This window comes from Calidris pugnax, unplaced genomic scaffold, assembly GCF_001431845.1.
Source record: "Calidris pugnax isolate Ruff unplaced genomic scaffold, ASM143184v1 scaffold44, whole genome shotgun sequence".
NCBI lineage: Eukaryota > Metazoa > Chordata > Aves > Charadriiformes > Scolopacidae > Calidris > Calidris pugnax.
Window position 1 is genome coordinate 26,862,016 of NW_015094506.1, and position 22,904 is coordinate 26,884,919.

General features: G+C 38.5%; 1 protein-coding gene across 1 annotated transcript in view; it reads right to left on the bottom strand.

Annotated features, from left to right (window-relative positions):
• Window positions 1-20,989, bottom strand: part of TMEM117 (transmembrane protein 117) — a 209,556-nt gene extending 188,567 nt beyond the window's left edge. Inside the window, exon 1 of the mRNA XM_014963421.1 lies at window positions 20,691-20,989. Within this exon, the coding sequence (XP_014818907.1) occupies window positions 20,691-20,967 (277 nt within the window). The 5' untranslated portion in view covers window positions 20,968-20,989. The remainder of the gene's footprint in view (window positions 1-20,690) is intronic.
• Window positions 20,990-22,904: the final 1,915 nt, after the last annotated feature.

Here is a 22,904-nt window from a genome sequence, read left to right on the forward strand (position 1 = left end):
AACAACAACAAAAAAAAATAGTAAGATACAGTCTCTGAGGATAGTCGGAGCCACAGTGAATCTCCCCATGAAGCAAAGAAGCATGGATTAAAGAGCTTTGTTAAGTCTTCCTCCAGGCAGCAGGGGTTCCAAACCTACAGGCAGGGCACACTGGTGGTGTCCCCCGAACCCTGGGCAATTACAGCTGTTTCTCATAAGTGTTCTGCTGCAAGAGTGTGTGGTTCTGCCATGAACTCTAAACTCATTAGCAGGGAGAGGAGTGCACAGGAAAAGTTCTGAAATACAGAGGTGGCTGAGCTGCAAGAAGAGTAAGAGATGCTGCTGCTTCTTTTGTTCTCTTAGGGTCTCAGCATCACAGTTTCAGGATGGTCTAAGGTAATTAGCCTACAGTGCATTTTAATCATTAAAACAGGACAATATATAGTCACATCCGCTTTCAAGAGTCATAAAATATGCGTTCTTTCCATGCGTAGTATGGGCAAAATAATTGTGTTCCATAATCAACCACCTGCAGACACACTTTCCTACCAAGTCCCACACACTACCTTGTTAATTATAAAACCCCATGTATTGGTGAGCACACTAACTTTATTTTCAGAAGTTACTAGTGATGAAGTACTTTTTAATATACTTTGTACAGTACCTTAATTCTTTAATTCCCATAGTTTGAATATAATGTCCTCACATGTGGAGGACACATATTTCACTATGCAAAAATAATTCTGTTCTACATAGATGTTAAATCTCTCTTGTTGTATGTTTCAATTGTATTGAGTAAATATATATGTATATGTAATATCTAGAACAATGTTTTTTTTTAAATTGTCTATAACTGCCATGAAATGAAGAACCAGGTCCTGCTAATGTGAAACATTTTGCGCGTGTTTGGATATAGTAGCAAACTCACAGGATCTCAAAGCACAATGGCATGCCTATATTCTCTGCAGGGGAGTTACGTATGTACTTTAAGTGCTGCTTTTTTCCTTTGATAATTTCTTAATATTTCAATTTCTTGTATTTTAAAAGAAACATTTTCACTTCTTTTTCTTTTTTTTAACGCACGAATTGTCTATTGGAAACACGATGGGGTTATTAACCATACGTTGGCTTCCATTAGAAAGAGAGCTTTTTAATCCACGAATGGGCACCCATCGGCAATTACCTGCTATAATATACACTTATGTCTCAGACTGATACAAAAACAATGTCAATGCCATTTAGTGATTAAGGTGCTCTCAGCATGAAAAAAGACAGAACAGGAGAAATTACTGTGAAGCTCTGCGCTAAATGAGTTTATTGCTCCCACCAGATTGCACCCAAGATTGTAAAGAGTGAGCTATTTCCAAAGTCAAACACTTGCTATTTTTATCTTTCAGTCTCTCTTTAAAGGTACGGATACACTGTTTATTTCTCCTTTCTCCACTTCAGCGTTGCTTTTCAGTAAGTTAATTTTTCTGTGTTTGGGCTGGGTGAAATTCCATGTGAAATCCAAATACACTTTTCTAAACACAAAATTAAACACGAAAACCCACTGTAGTTCTGGGCTAGAAAAGATAACTTCATACCTCTGGGAAGCACACCTCATGAGAGATTCTCAGGTTTCACCTGCCGGGACTTTTAATGTGTGAGCTTTTGCAGGAGAGACAACGATGACTTAGACCAGAAGCTTCTCTAAATTTTCTGGAGATTTTTAACAGAAAGACAGGGTTTTTTTCTATTCAGACAGATCACTTTATTCTCAATAAATTATATCTATTATATTGATGTTAATGTTACTATTACATATTAAGCAACTATCATTAGAAAGATTTTTTGTTGTTAATGAGAAAAGAAGCATTCAACTCAGAAGAAATTGTGAAAAACATTAACAAAGTCACTTCTTGATTTTGGAAAAAATTGGAATTGTTTCCTCTTGAAGTGCTGCCTTTATAACACCTATGAATACAGCCTGTGCTCACAAGTACCCAAAATTGACAAGAATAAAATTAAAAATTTCAATTAAAAATTGGATTGAAAGCCTCCAGTGAGCTCAAGACGAATACAATCATTAGAAAGCTTCACCCTTCCACAACTCATGCCTTCTGCAAGCAGCATTAATGCAGATTGCAGAGATCCTCAAGAAAAGCCTGGAGTTTCTCTGCTTGTGTTTCAGTGCATAAAAAGAAAACACTAAGGAAATGCTTTAAAGTCAATGTGAGAGTCTGACTCCAAAAAAAGCTAGGGAGAAATTTCATTCTGGTCAGGTAATCAGAACATAAAATGCATTTAAGTGAACAAGAATGACCTTTATATTCTCAGTGTGACTGAACTAAGCAGTATACCCACATAGAAAGATGCAAAATGAGCTGCTTTTTACTTTCTGTCAGCATCACCCTACCAAAGAGCTGCATAGTCCAGGACACACATAATGGAACAATGCCAGAAACTGCCATCATGGGCCTGGGAGGCTATCAAAGAGAACTCACTGTGCTGTGCCAGCAACCAGGGAAGGACCAGGGGAGCAAACAGACAGGAACTTGCTTTTCCAGGGACTTGAAAGAAAAATATGGAATAAACACACCTCTGACTCTATGGCTGTTTCTATTGCTGGATGCAATCCTACACAGTCCACACAATCCTATAAAGCTCATTGATTTTCTATTAGTTGTCTATAACAGAGGAACCAACGTGCTCACACATGTAAGAGAAAAAGGGGAAGAAAAACTGAAGAAACCACTTTATGCTTCTGAAAAGATTATTCCAAATTATTCTTCATTATTTGTGAATAATGAAGAGCAGTAGGGAAACAAGAAGACAGGGTCATTCCTGCAAAAAGTATCTGTGTCACAGTGCCTCTGTCGTCTGTTCTTCTGATCTGGGCATCTCACACAACATACCTTGTACTGGGCTGAGTCTAAAGGCACTGGGAAATCTTTAAAAATCACCTTCAGGCCACAAAACTAATAAAAAATCCTTCCCTCTCTTACCCTCAGCTATTCATATTCCTCATGATACTCAGCTGCGAATACACCCTAGTAGCCAACAAGGCTCCTAGACATTTGTTTGCCTATTCATAAGTGATTCTAAAATCAATTAAGCACACTTTTTTAAAGCATTTTTGTTCAACTAGGCTGAACTAATGCTAATGTTGTCCTGACTGAAATCAAAAGTTTTCTACAAAACAAAAGTTAAAAGGCACAAGACATCTGTTCGTATTTACTTGGTCATTTTTATCTGGAAATACATGCTCCTAAAATGTTTTATTACAATATCCCCAGATAGAATGACATAAACAAATAAAATTAAATAAGTTTATTCCATTTTGCTACAATAAGTGAACAATAAACTGAACAGCTAAGAGCCAAAGTCAACATCTACTATGAGAAGTATGTTGCAATACTGGTTTCTCATAGATCGTTGTTTGGATTAAATCTGAGGACATGGCATTCAATTAAATGCCCAATTGTTATAATGGGTTTGACCACATTATTGAATGTTGTAATAATGTACTAACCTACAAAACTGACTGCAAGGTATGGGTAGCTTTCATGTACCATATCTAGAACCTGAGATACAACAGTGGTGGGCATCATTATAATACACTAAATGAATACAAAATAGATCAGAGCCTGAAAGATTTGACTGTTTATCTATGTGCTTAGCTGTGGTCAGAGGAAAAAAAATTCTCATTTACTACTGTAAATTCAACATTATTTTGTAAGCAAAAATTGTTAAAACAAAAACCTTTAAGTTGAAGAGCTAAATTTTCTACAGACGTCCCAAAGCTGCTTTCTAAGGAAAGCCATCTTTATGCACACACTATTCTCCATTTGTCTTTGTAATACCTTTCTCTCACGGACAAACTGCCAAATTTTCCCATGTATTAAGACATGAGCTTACCTTTTTAAAATAAAAATATTCAAACGTTCTTAAAAGTTTGGTTTTCTCTTCAATACAGATAAATTGATGTATTCTGATAACAAAGATTTTCTTTTCCACATCTCAGAAACACCTCACTTGCCAAAAAGCTGTGACAAACAGTACCACAAGGCACTTAAAATACTGCATCTTTGTACACTGTTTTCACCAGTGGAAGCCAAAGCTCTTTAGGCAGAATTAAAAATACGCCTAGACTGATTCTACAGCTGGAGGAACCACAGCAGAGGCAGGTAACCTGGCTAAGTCCACCATGCGCCTTGCGGGGAAACAGCTTCTCTACTCCTGCCTTAGGGAAACATCTGAGTCTCAGGGCTGCCAGGTCTCCCCACGCTGTGCCTGGAGCCCACAGTCAGAGGTGATGGGACTTGCTGGCCCCTGTGCAGGGACCTACCACCTCTATAGCCCCCTCAAGCTCTCTTCTCAGGCCTTCTCCCAGCTCGGTCCCTTCCCCTTCACAGGAATCCGCATGGATGGGACTTCCTCTGGCTGGGAAAAGCGAACCTTAATCAGGGAGAACTGCAGTTCTCATCTTTTGCAGTCTAAGGTAAAACGCAGCCTAATGTCACAAAATGTAATAGTCAAGGTGTCTCCTACCAACCTAGCTAGAAAAATCATATCCTTGCAAAGTACATGGTGTGCTAGGGCAACAGGAACCTAAGGTCTCCAGTTTCTCACCCGTCCAGCCAATACCAGTCAGAAGACCATCATTAGTAGCCAGACCTCCTTCTATCAGGCTTCTTGTGCAGCCTGTCTTACCTGATTTTGGTGCTCTCAAGGGCCTGGTCTGAACTAGAAACCACAGGTGAGCAAATGCAGGTGAAACGTACATCACTCTGCCTTCCTCTAAAATGCCACATAGTCTTTAAAGATTGCTTGCTATTTCTCAAAGTAAAAAGAATAGAAATACAAATGCCCAAAAGAATGAACATTTGCCTTTTAATAAAAAAACAAGAACGGGAAGACGAACATTTTCTGCTGCAAGGAAAGGGCTGACATTTTCTTTTCTTAATGGATTACCCAAAGGCAACTGAGAGCTGCAAGGAAAGGGCTGACATTTTCTTTTCTTAATGGATTACCCAAAGGCAACTGAGAGCAGGATGGTAATGGTCAGTGCCATCTGCTGTGCCGAGCGTTGCAGGGGATTCATAAAGGCACCACATCTCCCTTTCTGCTTTACATTAATTTCATTACTATTACCTAGGTGCAATACCTCCAGCTGCTGTTGTGAATAAGCTGTAAAATGCAGATAATGTGGGAAGACTTCAAGCTATGCCAGAATTACAGCGCGTAGGCAGACTTAACTGTGAATTTTTCTGTCAATTTCCATTATACAGATTTAACATATAATTTTAATTATAGGCTTTACCCTTACTGGTGTTATTACTTCAGGTTTAGACGATTGTGCTGATGCAGTTAAAAGGAAACCTGTAAAAATAGATATTGATTTCCTATAATGTTTTAGAACATTTTTTAGGAGAGAAGCAACTGAAAACCCTGTGTTAGCAATAGAAAATGCTAACGCATTTGTTCTTGAGGTGCAGATTTTTGAGTTCTATGTGACTGTATCCCAAGTTATAAAATCAATGTGAAAAAAAATTCTCTCTTTAGATGTCCTTCCTGTACAACAAAGGAAAAGCTGTTTAGAGGGCACGTACTAATTATATTTTTGCACTCTTTATCATGTAAGAATTTCTAGCATTTTTAAGAAACCTGCATTTTTAGCTGTCAGATATATAAAAGTAATCTCATGGTTCTCCTCCTTTTTTTGAATTTTAGAGCTACAGTGTTTCAGCATCTTATATGTAGTGCCTACAGAAACTAAATTTTCCTTCTTTGAATTCATTGGAATCCAAATTTCACAGTAGGCAAAAGAAACACAGCATTATTTATATCCCATACAATGCTGACACTAAACTCTGAAGGGCAGTGCTGTAATCTCCGTTTTTCAACATCAGTTTAGCAATACTCTGCAACAACTTGTCAAAATAATTATTTCCATTTTCTTCTATACTATTTTTTTCTCCTGAAACTGATCCACGATCTTATTTTTAACAGTAAATAGGGTTGCTCACAATCTCTCTGCCATTTTTATTAATTTATTTAAAATAAATAGTTTATTTAAAATAAATATTTATAAAGCATGTTTGACTCGGAAAACAAAACAGATTTTGTCATCATCCACCTGGAAGTATCTACAGGTTTACAAATGGTCATTCTGGTAAGTAGTCCAAAATGTAGTATTCTAGCACAGTAAATTGCAAACCTGATTGTAATATAAACTTATAAAAATATAAACATAGTTGATTGTGTTTATATGTAAATAGTTTAATATGTTTAAATAATAGCAAATATGCCTAATAAATCTTTAGCCTTATTTGACTGAGCAATACCCCTTTCTATCAAACACACGCAGCGGAGATGAACAGAAAGCAGCCACCCACACCCAACCCCAGTGCTGAACTGGAAGTCAAAAGAGATTTAGATTTGACCACGAGCTTTTGATTTGATCTATGAGAAAATCCCAGGGATTTTCTATGGGACTAAAGGAAGCAATGCTGTCTCCAGGACTCCATGTAGGGAAGGTCAGGATCACAACTAAGTGTGCCTGCTCAGCCATCAAAGAGAGAAAAATGGCTCAAAGAGAGCCATCACTAGCAGAGAGAAAGAGAGAAAAGAGATTTACATTTCCTCGAGGCAAAAAAAGTAGTCACTTGGTCAGTCAAATACAGGAGATGGCAAGTGTTGTAACAAAAAGAATTTGTGTCTTAAAGCAAGTGAAACAATGCTCATTTTAATTGAAAAAAAAAAAAAAAAAAGCTAAAAGATTCTGCTTTACAGGAGCCAAGTTTTACAGACGTGCCTTATCACTCACAGCATTTATGAGAGGCAGATGCATAAACAAGCATTTTGGATGAGTTCAAATAATCTGATACATGGTACTGAGGAAGTGCTGCAGATACCAAAACATTGTTTTCTAAGTTTTCTGAAGTGCTGGCTGTGCAACAAGTTCTGCATATAGGAATGGCAAGTGTTCAGGTTCTTTCTGAAAAAAACAAAAAATCATCAAATTTTTTGGATAACAATGCTAACTTAATGCTCATTTTAATAAAAAAAAAAAAAAAAAAAGAGCTAGACTCTCTCCTGGTCAAGAACAGAGTACACTATTTTTTCATCTGGACCCCCCAAGCAGATGAGCACTCCCATGCACGAGGCTCCCTCTCTCTAGTGGTAACCACAGGCATAAAGTGTGCAGAGAAAAGTAAACCCTAACCAGAGAGAGGTTTCTGATTTAATCTCAGTATGTACAGATTAAGCATGGGTTTTGTTTTATTTTTTGCCTTCAATAAATATTTGCAACTACGCTACCTGTTTTGGACACTGTGACTAAATCTCACGGTGCACATAGAAGGACCCCAGGGGTTACAGAGCATGTTTGCATTTCCAGTGCACAAGACAAGTGGAGGATTGATGCTGTGGGACCAAGAGGAAGCATATTCCAGTGGCAAGCAAGTCAGCTCTCTAGCCTACAATGAAACATGGGGTTACGCACTTAGACCTGAGTGTTTTCAGACTTGGTGAAAACTGTTTCATAAACTGTATATGCCCCAACCAGCAACAATATGCATCCGGACAGGCACTTGCAGCACCAAAAAGTGATGCAGTCAGTTAATCATGTTCTCTATCAGTATTAATATGTGCTGCAAGCTGCATAGATCTTACATGGCAAAACTGATTATTCCTCTACCAGACTCAAAACAGTCGTACCTCTAACAAGTGACTGTGTGGCACTTGCAATATTTTGCAGAATATTGTGCCCACTGTTACGGAAGCAGTTGACAAAACCCCAATTCCATTAACTTTACCCCAGGTTCCCAGTTGCCTTACCATGGGATAGAGGACGCAAAAATACTAGCTATTTCAACAAATCTATTTCATAATGGCACAACCAAAAGAAGTGTTATGGAATGAGCTTTCACTCGTTAAAACATTCACAAGACCGATTTCAGCTTTGGGCTGAAGTTTCCAGATGCTGACAAATTTCTTCAGGAAAAAAAGGTCAAGTTCCCTAGTTTGGAATTAGATTAACAGAATTAAAAAGTGGAAGCATAGTTACATCTTCTTTTAACTGCTTTCAAATTGGACTTCTTCTATTTGAAATTTTTGACGCAGTTGCAAAATTCTGAGAATCCCCATAGAAATCTAAGTATGAATATCTGTTTCATACAGCTAGCTTCCACTAATGCACAAATCTCCTGCGATGACATAATAGTAAGAATTGATCATTAATTCTAATTTGATTTTCTAGAAATAGCACACCATTAATTTGTACTATGTACACCATGTAATGGGTCCAAAAAGATTATTTGCTACATACAGATTGAAAGAGTAGAAATCCTCAATATCAGCTAAACCACCGTATCCACTGAATTTAGCAGTAATTTTGGAAAATTTGAATTTTAAATTAGTTGATACTATGTTATTTGCAAAAGTAACCATGCGATATACTATGTTGACAAATATATCTTTACTAGAAATACACTGGATGGAGAAACTGTGTTAATAATCAGTGAAACTTTGGACAAAATAACAGTTCCGTCACAAAGTTCCTTTGTAGCTAAATCAGATATATAATGAACCCAAATTTTCAGTACTAAAAAAAAGCCAAGGTTAGATAGGTTCCACAGTAGAACACATAAAAATACTATTTCATGGTAAGTGCATAAAAAGGTAACAAGACAGGAGGTTGTGGTGTGTGAGGGGGGTGGTGGATAAAGGGGCAGAGAGTACTGTAATTGAAAAATGTTCTAATTTTTCTAAATATATGCTTTCTCTTTGGCTTTTTCCTTTGTTTTTTAAATGAATTATCAATCTAATCATAAAAATAGGGTACAGAAATATTCATTACTATTCTTCACCTAGTATACTTAAGTCTCATTTTGAGAAAATAACTCATTTTAACTAGCTGCCATATTCATTCAATACCACTAGAAGGTGCTCCTCTGTTGAAAGATAATTATTTCTGTCTGAATTGCTTCTCAAAGCTAATTTTCCCCTGATAACTGTGTTTCTGGCCAGTTGTTTACATAGACTGTAATTGCAACAACTGCCCCTGTTAAACAACAGCAGGACCTCATACGTCATAGCCATTACCACAGCATGAGAATAACAGATCTGTCATCGCTCATTTTCTTGATCTGGAAATCCAAGGATCAATAATCCATACTTCATACACAACCTTATATGAGCCTCAGCCAAGTTAAGATTTAGTTTAATACCCAAAAAGACATTCTGATAACCTCTGGGTACACAGAGACTGCCTCTGTAAGCTCTTCACATATACAATGAAACAGAGAGCTGAAATAATTGCAGTTTTTCTAATAAAAAACTTCAGCATGCACAGTGTCTGAAGAGTTTTAAGTTTTGTGCCATCTGGGACTGGGTAAGATTTGGGTGAGAAATGGGAAAGAAAAGGGGAAATGAGGATGGACTGACCAGCTAACTCAAGATTCTGACTCTTTTAGCTGTAAACTTTGGGTAAAGACTAAAAGTGACCACTAAGGAATGCAGTGCCTGGGCATACTTTGAGAGTGGGGATTTTATCAGCTCTTTTAGCTCACACAACAGTCACTAGAAAGGACATTTTCACTGAGAGAGGGTAAAGGAAGAAAGTCACCAGTTCACAGTTTGAACCATTAAAAACTAAGGTTAGTCCCCAGGGAGAAGCCTCCTGCTGGTAAGGAGACACGCACATGGCCTTTCCCAAATTTCAGTATCACAAGGGAAGCAAGCACAGTATAATCCTCCACTGGAGCACTTTGCAGAAGCTGTTGCAAAAGGCAAGCTAACTAAGCTTAGCGGGTACTTGAGTTTGATTCACCAGGCACAAAATTGAAATAATCAAAGGAGAAATGTGCTGGTGAACTGGTTGGGATGAAAGCTCTTTCTAGCCACCTCTACATGTTAATATGGCAAAAGGCTGTTCCCTGGGAAGTCTGATGCTACTACAGAAAAGCATTTCACCTCTAAAGGTGCATCTGTCCAACTTTTAGCTGGATGATTATTTATATAGCTCAGGATCTAAGAGAAAGAGAAATAATAAAGACGTGTCAATGATGCAGCTTTCAGGTGCAGAATGCTTTATGTGCAGCATGACAGTGCACAGCATCTTAATCTTAAAACAGCCAAAAAAGAGTTCTCCATCTCGAGACTCTAGTGTCTTAGCACAGAACAGACACAGAAAACAGCACATGGCACTTTCCATTTCCAGCTAAACATTTCCAGCTTTTTCAGAGGAAGAGTATTTCCCTCTTAGAGAAAGGAATTCAAACCTCTTCTATAGAGTTAAAAATGTTTTCACTTAATTTAAAGTTGCATTTATTTTAGGAATACCTGGTTAGACTACATTCAGTAAATCTCATATGTATTGAAAAATAACCATAAATTTTGTCTTGAGGCATTTACAGTGGTCATAAAATATCCACTGGGGCTCCTTGAGAGGTCTAGTTATAAAAGAGTTCAATTTCAAATAATATGAATTATTCAGTGACAAAATGAATAGTGCTTTTCATAGTGCCAAAGACACCTAAGTGACGCTGACATACTTAGGAATACACATGCTCTTCCTTCTCTGAAGAAGCAGTCTTTGAATACGTAAATAATACGTCACACCAAGGAAATGGATAGAACAGGCTTAACTTGCTTCCCTCAACAAGACAAAATAGTGTGAAGCAGCTTTATGGCATGTCTCTTGGTTTGCAAGTATAAAAATTAAAAAGAGGGATTGAATATGTACTATGTACTTACATTGAATACACCACAATGGAAGTGAAGTGCAAACTCCCACTCTCAATTTTGGTCTTCTAATATAATTGTATCAGGCATCAATCTGATTTTCAGGGCACTACCAACAGGAGAAAGTGAATGAAGAACCTGCACCCTGCAGCAAATGGCGTAACTGTTCCAGGGGATAAGTCCTGTCTAAAGTAACTGATCTATGGGAAGGAACTTGTACAGCATCAGCGGAAGCAGAGGAATGAAACATTTATGAATTAGCACCAGAGGATACAATACTGAATGGGAGTTTTGCAGCAAATGTACGATAATACCGTAACATTTAAGACAAAAAGGATTCTGGCTCTCTGGAGTTCGTGGGTGTTGGTAGAGTGCTGGGGGTAAGACTTTTTCAGGTACGTTGTGGGCCAACCCTGTGCAGGCAGCAGTGCTGCAGTGTAGCCCTTTGACTCTAAAGAGACCACTGCTGCCTGCATTCATTCTGGTACGTGCCACGGCAATCAGAAACACAGCCTCAAGAGAAATTAGCTTTTTTATCTCCAGCCTAAGAGACAGAAATCTGTAGATACCCCCAAGAGAGTAGTACTTCTATCTTACTCATTGAATTTAGATAAGTCCTACAGAAGTGACCTCTAATTTAGATAAGGCTTGCTCCACCTTTGGCTGTCGCAGAGAGGAGGCGCATAGGATATAAACATGGCCCCAAAACACTTCAAAGTCATCTAAACTGGTATGTATCAAGAAGAACATCAAGGAAAGTGGAAGGCATGGAGAAAACTATTTGCAAAGACTTTACATTTTCATTTGCTATACGAAAGTGATACAAAACTGAATGCTGTGCTAAGCCCTGAATTCTCCAAGTCAGAACTCCACAGAAGCTTCACATAAAATACTAGTTTTCACTTTCTATATCTCCAGCACATGTCACTGTCAAGACTGAATTAAGATCTGTATTTTTTTGTCACTTACATCTATGACCACAGATTAGCAAGAGACCTAGGATATTTGTGGGGTTCTGTTAATTAAAGCTGGGATGTCTCAAATTTTGGGCCTTGTTCTCTTTTTTCGAGTAAACTAAAATTAAATATTGTCACTGCTGTGACTCTCTAGGAACATTTTCCTCAATCCTGCCTCATCCCTTTAAGCCCTCCCTGCCATAATTGTAATTTTCATTATTTGTTTAGCATGTTTGACTTTGGCTGAATCTTGTACGGATTTAGGTTCTTCTTTGCTTTAGTATTAAATGAAAGTGTGCTTCTTAGTAGTCACACATTGCATCAGTGTCCCAGAAATAGAAAACATTATTTAGCATGTGCATAAGTAAGCATACAAAGCCCTAAGCAGCTGTCCACTTTGAAAGATCATACCCTCATGCTGCAGATGAAAGATGAATTCAAGGCATTTTAAAGGACAGGAAGACCTCAGCAGAAGAATCTGCCTCTTTTCAACCAACAGTTTGTTTTTAAATATTTTTTCTGGACTTCGAGCAAATGGCCAAAACCAACAAATTTCTCAGTAACTTAACAGAAGTAGGAGGATGAAGGAGATGGTAAATTTGGGGGTTTATGAGTACATGTGAAAATTTGAGAAGAACTTGCTTCTTTGTAACAGGTAGGCAAGAACAAAGACTGCTGCTAAATACTACCTTCATTATTTGTCTTCAGAATCACTGTCAAAGGCATCTAAAAATAGACATATTTTTGTTTGAATTCTGAAAAAAATGTTGGCGCCTGGGAAGCTATTCTGGGAGTCATTGGTACAGTCTTTCTTATTCCTATACCTTAATCTCAGCATTCATCATGGGCTACTGTCAGATACTGAGCCAGAAGCATCACTGGTTTAACCCATAATGTTTGTAATATGTTAATGTCTTATAAATCATAATAAAATAGCTGATAATCACACTTAAATCAGGTACTTTGCTATAACTTATTCAATGATCAATTTGAATTGAATTGGCTTGCATTTGCATTGATGCATCTATCAATGCAGATAAGGCAATGTGCAAAACAAAAACATGGTTGCAGCTTGTAATTTTAAACTTGTGTCTTAATAAATTATTTTTTTACCTCTTTATTTGGATACATAATCTAAGAAATCTTAAATTCCTGCTTCGCTGAGCTTAAGGGAGGACACTACTTTAAACATTTTAGATGCTTTTGGATATTTATATCAAATAGGAAAACACTCAGTATTTTTCTAATTACTATTGTCATCATTAAAATACCATCACAACTATAATTAAATTACCATCAGCATTTTTACTTGAAAATTTCAAAAGAAGGGTCTTGCTCCCAAACACCTATGTACTCATCTGCTCCTGGTCTGTGCTGCAGAGATTGGGCTGTTGCATAACTACACAAACTGAAAGCCAGTTCTAATGAGGCCTTCATAATGGCACCAAGGAACCACAACAGGCTGGTGCCTGGGCAACAACTGAGGGCTATTTGTGGATTCCTAAGAGGTAGGTATGTGATCCATGGTGGAATTGACTCTGCTTAGGACTGAAAGGCAGCTGTCTCTGGAATGAAACATAGTAGATGGGTAAGAACATCTCACCTTACTTAGAAAACAAAGGAAATGACAATGGTTTATCTGAACCAAGCTTTGAGAAAATTTGGATGAAAAGTGCTTTGTTTGGAAAAGCTTCACATGATCATTGCTTCTTACAATGAGTTACTCAACACTTACTGTTCATGTCTCAGTTCACCTTGCCCTGAGGCTCTGCTGCTACCTCTACCCAGGTGTCCAGTCTGCCCCCGGGAGACTCCTTTCCCTCCTGGGGGCACCAGGGAGAGTGTGAATCCTCAAAGCAGAAAAGTCTCTGCTGTTTCTGTCATCCCCTGACAGGGACCACCCAGTGGGCAACAGGGCACTGGCCCTTCTAATAAAAACAGAGTTAGAAGAAAGCAGAAAACTAATTTTTCCAGCATCTGAAATAAGGTTCTATGCCCCGTCTGTCCCAGGAATCACATTTAGAAATATTGTGTTACTGCCCTGCCTATCTTGTAGGGAACAATTACTGGTCCCTCCTCCTCCTCAGAAGTTAGTCTGGTTAGTGAGTACATCTACAATTTTTTTCCTACTTTTGCCATATGCAAAATATCTACAAGAAATGTATAAACCACACTTAGTATTTGCAAAATAGTTTTTTAAAGCCCAGAATGCTGGGGTTTTGAATTATATTTTTTTTAATTTTGGATTTTTTTAAGGCTGACTTCGAGTCCCAGCAGAATCACATAAAGATAAATGTTTTCTGGTATGTGAAGGCTCTTCAATCCACTCAGATAGCCTAGGGGACCTTTGAAAGGACACAGCATGATGAAGGAGATCACGTTCTCCTTGGGGCTCTCCAGGGGGGGAAATGGCGAGGTGATGTTCCACACTAACACCCTCACTGTATAGAAGAAGGACAGAAGAAATTTGCCCCTGCACTAGGTTGCACCTGCACTATGCCCATCAGGCTGCTCCTGCTAGGAATAAGCTCACTTCTATTTCTGGAAATCAGGGAACGGAGACATATTATTCCTGTAAGTGGCAGGCGTCATTCCAAACTCACTCCTAGTCTCAAATGGAAAGAAAAATCTGAAAATCACGTCAAAAAGATCAAAACACAGAGTTGACACATCAATATTAAGTAGCAATGAACTTATTTTTAGTTTTCAGTCACTGGATGCTAAATATTCTCCAGAGCCTTCCCATTATGGATAATCTGACACATGTAGCTCTTCTCGCAGTCTCATGCTTCTGCTTGGGGAATGGGATACACACCTCCAGTGGAATCAAAGCTTTCACCCAAGGGAGAATTATCTTTTTGTAGCCACTGCCTGTACCTGTCCAACTAAGCTCTATAATTTACTGCCCAGAGGTAACATGGTATGAGACTCATCCCAAAACTAATGCTAGGAGCAGAGGGCAGCAATCTTCTCATTAAGCCTGAGGAGAGGATGAAGCAATATGTTACAGTTCTTCTGCAAATACAAGAGTAAAATAAGAAATTAGGAGGTCACTTGCATGCGTTTCATTTATATTTCAAAGGTCACTTGTGGTCTCCCTCATGAATGATATAAAGCTTATTTTAAACTGACATCTTAATTACTGGCAATGCACCAGAGCTGGAATCTGATGAGCCTGCACTCATTCAGTGGCTGGCTGTGAGCTTCTCCCTTTTTATGTTTTTTGTTGAGGATTCTGGCTCTCAGAAATGCTTGCTCACAGTCATTTGCGCGTTATTATTAGCAAACTGTTAGATTGGCCCCTTGGCACACATTTTGTAGGACCAAAATAATCTTACTGTATTGCTTCAACATTTTACTGGAAACAAAAGAGGTGAATTGACTGTGAAGCAATCACAGTAGATCTTGAATACCTTCAACAGCATTAACCTGATCATTGTTATTGAAATTCATGCTGAACAGGCTCTCGAAGACAGAATTTTTTTTACCAGCTCTCACATTAGTTGCTTTCTACTAGGCTGAAGTCATCAAAGGAAAAGAAAAAGCAGGAACAAAGTTGCTGGGTATCAAGTGACAGATCTTATTGTAACATAAGATACAGATCTGACAACAGAAAAGAATATGCTCCATCAATCAGGTTAGAATTTGATGCAAGTATTGCCATACACCCATCACTTGTTCCTACAGATGGTGGCACAACTGTTCACATAACTACTATCAAACAAGAACGGGAAACAATCTGGCTGAAAAACAACCATGCAAAAATCTTACCATAGCTTTTTTTTTTCTTTTTACAAAAACATATCACATTTGGTTCATCAGCTATTGCACAAGCACCACTATGGAAGTGGTACACCACAGCAACACTAGCAGCAATGCCTCAGCACAGATTTTACATTAACATGATGCTTAATATATCAGGATACAAATTATATGTACGAATTTATCCTATGTCTGTCAGTTGCCTAACAGATCCCCTTTTCTCACATGCAGTGCATTACTATTCTGACTAAATCTCATTCTGCTTAATTGCCTCTTGCAATCTGCATATGTTCATCTCTTCAGTTGGTAACACACTTTAACTTTCAGCATAAAAGCAGAGACCAAAGAGTTTGTTTATAATAGGTTTGCAATATCTTTTAGAGCCTTCCAGATAAGATGTTTGACAAAGATAGTAATGCTTTCAGACAACAGGTCCTCAGTGGGTGTTTTGTTTGGAAGTGTCTATCATGAAATTGCTCCCAGCATGGCACTACTGTCCATTAAAAAATTTGCAACATTACTGTGTACCCATAGCTCAGTGCAGTTCCTATAATGACTGCTTTATTTATTCACTTCAGTGTCTGTGAAGCTCAGATTATAATTTAATTCTAAACAAACTGCATACTGTGAACTTTATATGAGAGCAACCCATTAAATTCAACATTTGTTCAACTGCTCTGATTTGCTTGCAGTATTATGATCATTCCCCTGTTTTAAGAAATACAGCTTTAGTTCTATATATCTTGTTTTCCATAAGCTGTTATGACATATTAAGTATTAGTTTCCATCTACATCATTTAGAAAGGAATTTATGAATGTAAATCTTGGCATACTCATTGGTAATTGAATAAAATCCAGTCTCTGTAATCACGGGCTTTTAATCAGATTTTAATACATCTTTATAATCACTTAGAAACAGAAAAATGGGCAGGTAGACACATGCACGTTTTGTGGTAAATATGTTTTTACAAACTGATGTGTCTATTTATAAGGTAAGGATTATTACACATGGAAAATAGTCAAAGCAAAGATGCTGGACTGAAAAAATAAAGATTTTTTCCAACTATACTGCCCATTTACCCATACTGCTGAAAGCCTACTACATGAGAGATCATATTTATATACATTGATGCAAAATGCACAGCCTGAACTTTGGCCCAAAAAAAAACCCCACTGAACTCAGAATCTAGGCCTGAGATGCAGTATAGAACTGCAACTGTGTATCCGCTGAGAAAGTGCTAATCAAAACATATACTTTCTATACCGTAAACACTGCGTTGTTTTCCAGACAGTGCCCTAGAGCAATAGGAAAAATGTGCAAGAGCTTATTATGGAATTTCTTTCAGGTTGGGATTTAAGATTTGAATGCATTTTCTGAACACATAGTGACATCAAATGGGGTCAGTTTGTAAGCTCTTTCTGCTTTTAATAAAGCAGAAAATAAATTGAGAAATCTATAACTAAATGCAAGTAAGACACCATTTTTCCCTGCCTCGAGTTACTCTCTCATGCAGAACAAAAAATAACAGGGGTCTATATTTTTTATTTCCACAAACTTCTAGTATTCATGTATGACCTTTCATTTTCCATTGCAAAATAAAATGCGTGGCAGAACACAATACCTAACCAAATAGAAGATATGCTTAGCGATGAATCAAAAGAATATAGTGGGTAACAGCCAAAAGGCAATTTTAAAATTCCATTTGTTCTGACCATATGCCATAAAGATATAAAGAATGTACTAGATAAAGGCTGTTTTCCTTGGAAATATTTATTACAGGAGGTGTTTACCAAATGAAGTTATTTCTTGACTGAAGAGCAAGAAATGCAATTGTGTTCTAATCTTGTTTTAAGTCATGAGCAGTGTCTCGAAGGAGTCCCTGAAGAGGTTACTGTTCAAAGGTCACAATGAATATTATCAACAGAAAACATCCCACCATATCCTCTAGTCAAAATCTCTACTTCTCAACAAGATAGTTTACCTACTCCCTTATCTCTCTATAAACTCCGAGAGATGAAGCCTCAATAATATTTACAGCACTTCCTCCACTTTCGGAAACAAAACATGCTTGAACTTAATTCTATTATTTTTATAGTTTGTGACAGTCATGGCTATTAGTGTCTGTCACAGATGGTAACCTGTGTTATGACATCATTCTAGCTACACTATTTTTCTAGTTCATATGCAAACTCAGCAGCAAGAAATACAGAAGACAAGGGACAAAAGAGCAGGAAGGGCACAGGGAAAGAAAATCCTTTCCACTCCTCTTCATCTAAAGTGAGAAGTGCAGACTAATCCTTCTCAATTTCAATTTGCAGCATACACTGTGAGCCAAGATCTGACAGCGGAAGATTGACTGGTGCTATTTGGTTTTCGGACTGCAGGAAGTAATACAAAGGCCACAAGAAATAACCAGTCACAATTTCCTCTACAAACAGAATTTAGCAGAGAAATACAAATGAATGAACAAGGATTAAAAACCAGAACAGTTCCAAACAATTATACACGCGGGGAAAAAAAAAAAAAAAAAACGGATTAAATAGAAAAAAATGACAGAATAACCCAGCTATTTAAAAAGCTAGACTAGGGAAATTAAAAACAATAAAGGGGTGAATTCATAAAGTGCTTGATGCCAGAAGATCCAGAGGGCACACTGAATGAGAATCCACATAAAAGGCAGGATTTCTAGGCAGTAAACATTAAAATAGTGGCAAATAGCTGGCAGGAAAGATTTCAGCATGGGCTGTACAAATCTTCTGGAGACCCAGAAACACACTCCAGCTGTAAACGCACATCATCATCTCATCAATTCAGTCGCCATCCCCAGTAGCTAGTTTACTAGTTTCCAGCTAGGACGGCCGCATCAGTCAGGAACACAGTCAGCTCTCCAGTCACACCGACTGCCACCTGCTTGCACTGTAGCACAAGCAACAGCACATTCCCACCGGCACACTGCGTGGGTGCAGCCCCACCGTGCTCCAGACAACAGAAGGCAGGGCTGCTGTGGCCTCTGGCTACCTTGGCTGCTGTGGCCTCTGGCTACCTTGGCTGCACGGTCCTTGGCCGTGGCATCAGCACTGGCACTCAGGCACTCGCATCCGTTCAAGGAACTGCTGGAGACGACAGCAGAAGCAACTGGTTTTCCATGGGATGAGCTGCCGGAGCTGGCTGGCTGCTCCACTGCACAACCAGCAGGACTGTCTCGAGGAAGGCACCAAAACGATGTGGTTTAGGAGGGTTAAGAGGGTGGAACTGTGGCTTCAATTGCCACAAAACTCAACATGCAGCAACTAGCCTCGCATCAGATTGGGTCTACACCCATATTGGTCACCCACCATAACCATCAGTATCCATAAGTCAGCACTGCCATCAGGGGTAGGAATCTCTTGCCTGTTAGTTTCCTCCCAGTGCTCACCCTTTCTTTCTGCTGCCACAAACATCGGGATCATCAGACATATAATCTTCACAGAAATAAAAGACAGTACTGCTAACGTGGGTAGATTCCCTATCCTGTTTCACTGAGCAACTGCACAAAACCACAAAGCAGCAGACACTGAAGGCTGGGCAGATCTTCTCCTTTTGGCAGTAACGCTGATTCAAGCCACTTAAAAATTCATGTTAAGCTACGTCCTATCTATGACACACACTTACAAATCCAGAAGGAATTATCATAATAACCTACCTAGAGAGAAGGTAGACAGATACTCTGTAGTCAGATTAAAATGTATTCCCAAAAATAAAAATTCATGTCTTAATGAAGCTCCATCCTATAAAAACTTGTTCTACGGATTGTCTTTCAGATTAAAAAAAAAAAAAAGTGCTGGCTATTTGCCACTTTCAAGCACTGGACCCTGCAATACATTTGCTGGACTCGAGGTTCTGTCCTTCAAGTCAAATTTCAGCAAGTCACCCTCTAATCTTCCCTTTATCCTCTCAGTCCTCTCACTATAGGGCTTATTTTCCAATTTTATCATCAGCTCCATTACTTATCCCTAATCTTCTCCAATTTAACAAAATCATTCCTCAGTTGTGGAAGCCAGAACCAAAAACATTATTGTGACAGTGCTTGTTCCAGATCCCAGGAATTAAGGTAAAATGTCCTCTTTATGGGGACATTATACATTTACCATTACATTAAGGTAAAATGTCCACCGAATAGCCATCATGATGTTCAACTATTTTTCAGAATAAGTGCTTCAAGAGAAGTCTCTAACTCTTAAGGTGGCTTTGCTCGTTCATTCCTTGACATAACAGCTTTACATTTGATTTATTGAAACAATAGTGATTTGTTCTCTGTCTTAATAAAATGAGACAGACTATGGAAACAGCCTATTGCTCATGTGCTTCGAGGTGTTCCAGTCACCATCCATCTTGCGGTCCTACCAGTACAAGAATATAGTCCATCTCGACCAGCAATACCCCACCTAGAATCAGATGTTTCAAAGAACGGTGCAGCTGGCAAGAGTGAAGTAATCTTTTCTATGATTTCTACTTACCTCTAAAACTTAGAGACACCCTTGAGCCCTCAGATGCGACATTTTCCATGACTCACTTAAGACAATGACAGATATTTTTGTTTCTCTCTATATATTTACATCGAAGTTCTCAGTCTCGGAATTTAATCCAGGCTCATTCCATTCCTTTCAGTCTGTCCATGTGCAGTAAGTTCCCCAGTTTAGTCCCATCTTGTGTATATGAAATCATCTACTGTCATGTTTTTTCCATTTCCTACCTCTCTGCTTCACTGACACTCTCTTGTACTAAGAGACAGACAGGTCCTGCTTCTCTAGAATTCCTGTTTTCACATGGGAGCTCTTCAGCAGAGTTCTGCTAATACTAACAGCAGGCTCTGCTTCCACTTACATGACTTTTAACCAGACAAGTAGTGTCACCACCTCAAGGAACAATGCCTTTCCTGCAAAGTGCTGAGAAAATTATGTAATAAGATTTAAAAATTGGTCTGAAGATGCAAAGGAGTACTTTTATAATATTGAAAATCACTGACCTCTCAAGTATTTCAAACATGTCAGCTTTCACTATTTATAGCCTTTTTTGACTGAAATCGTTGTGAATTATGCCCACATAAGTAGACACGGCATTAATTTCCACAATGATGTAAGCTTTGATGTACTGAGTTCTATACAGCTCCAAACAGTTGAAGTGATTAATAGCCAAGCTTACAAAACTGCAATGAGTGGAAAGCTGAAAGTAGAAGTCAGAAAGCCATATCAGGAAGTCAGTTGGTGCATCATACAACTTACCAAACAGGCGCTGATGGAAGAGAAATTTCCCAGTTATCAGTCCTGTGAGAATGGCAAGCAGCCACAGAAGCACCTTCAAAAATCTCCAGCCTCCTCCTTCAGGGTATTTATTTGTCACAAAGGAGAAACAATTCCCAACAACAATAACATTGGCTTCTGTCTGACTGTGAGATACTGGGTCCTCAGCAAATATCAAGAAGTTAAAGAAGATCACTAAGTAAGCCACAACTAAGCGAGACCACGGGTGCTGGAAGTAGTAGCGGAAGTCTTTATCCATCCTCAGATACTGCAGAACTGTTCTTTGCCTGTATGTAAAGACATAAACACATAACGTTATATACTTATATATCCAGAATTCTTGGGGCTTAGGAGATACCAGCACATTTCAAAAATCAAATCACTGTAACCTTGTAATAATTTTTAACTCTTCAGACTTGACTAGCAGTGAAAGTTTCATTTAAAAGATACTGTCAGATCAGGTAGAGAAAAATTGAAATTTCTGCCCATTCCACTGTAAAAACAACAAACATACATACAGATATAGTATAGCACAGGATTTTCAGTCTCAAACATTTCTATATTATCCCTTTTAAAGTACAGCTCAATGAAAATACAGCATGTAAGAACATGACCAGCTACATGAAACTCAGTTCCAGCCACATTCCAAAAAATTACAACACAGATTTCACAAATGTTCCTGCTAAGCCTAAATTGAACCTTTCTCATATAGGAGAAGGAAGGAATAAGCCTGTAAATCCAGTGAGGTCTTCTACTACCTCATCTCCTGGAAGCTTACAAGCATAAACCCCAGCCACATCAGAAACTTGTGTTTATGTGAAGGAATAACATGATGGAAAAGTTGCTAGAATCAATCCTTACAGCTCAGGCAGGTCTGCGGAAATCTCTTCATCAACTGCAGGAAGTATACCTAGAATTAAGTACATTTTCAAAGCCAGAGATAAGAGTGCCCTGAGCACGGACTGTTTTGTACGAATACAAAAATTGTACTTTGAAACTTGCCTACTTATGAAGTACAGCTATGGAAAAATGCAACTGAGCATGGTTAACGTTTCAGTTGTTTGCCTTTTGATTTATTTTTCTTTTATTCACAATAAATTAGTTGTTTCATCCTGTTGAACCACTTTGTATACAAAAAGATACAAGGCCTTTGTGTAGCGGAACACCGCAATTATTCAAGGGGGACAGAGTGTAGGAAGAAAAGAGAAAAAGAAAAAAAAAAAAAGACTATCTAATAATATTGCTTGTTTATTACAGCACAATCCTTGAAGGATACAGTGTACTTAACTGAACAGCACAGATTTTTGCAAATGTCATATGCCCTGCAGGGAAAAAAAACAAACAAACCCAATTTGCAGCAAAAGACTTAAAAAACCCCATCAATTACTCATCCCTTCTTGGACTTCTGACTAAGTATCACTTTGCAAACTTATAAATGGCTTGAATTACAATGTCTCTCCTTACATACCTAGTCCCTTCAAAATTATTGAACTCTATAATCTGATTTATTTTTGTAAAATTACAAGGAATCCTATACTTATTAAAAGGATAAAAGAACTCTTAGGAGATTCAGACAACATGCTCAGTAAATAATGAAAAAGAATAATGACCCCTTATGCATAAATTACATATGAAAAAGCAAAAATAAAACCATGTTAGAGAGTTAAAAAGTTGACAGAAGGAAGTGTCAGCCCCTTGAAAACTTTATGAATAAAGTGATTTAAAACAAGGGTCATTGGCCAAGCAGCCTAAGATCCCACTTTGGGGAAATTAAACCGCCTTTAGATCATAAGGATGCCAAAGCTATTTTATGTTCTCCTTTCATCCTGGTAACAGGAAGAAAAGTTTTGCTATTTCCTTACGTGTATGAACCATCTTAAAGCCCGACTGGAGCTGGAGATAAACAACTCCGTGTCCTGGCATTTCGGCAGCAGTCGGATACCCGAGAGTTACCAGGCGCCCAACTGGAGACGCAGCTTCCTAGGACGCGTTTACAGCACCGGCAGCCAAGGCTCGCAAGAGCGGCGGTGCTCAATAGCTAATAAAAAGCCTGCTCTTCACTACCTCAACGCCAAAAACTCGGGGTGCCGAGAACGCCCCGCACCGCACGCCCATCGCAACCTGTTCAAGCCACCCGTTTCCCCCTGCCCCCCGGCGCAGACCCGGGGGCCCGCCGCCACCTTACCCCGCGCAGCT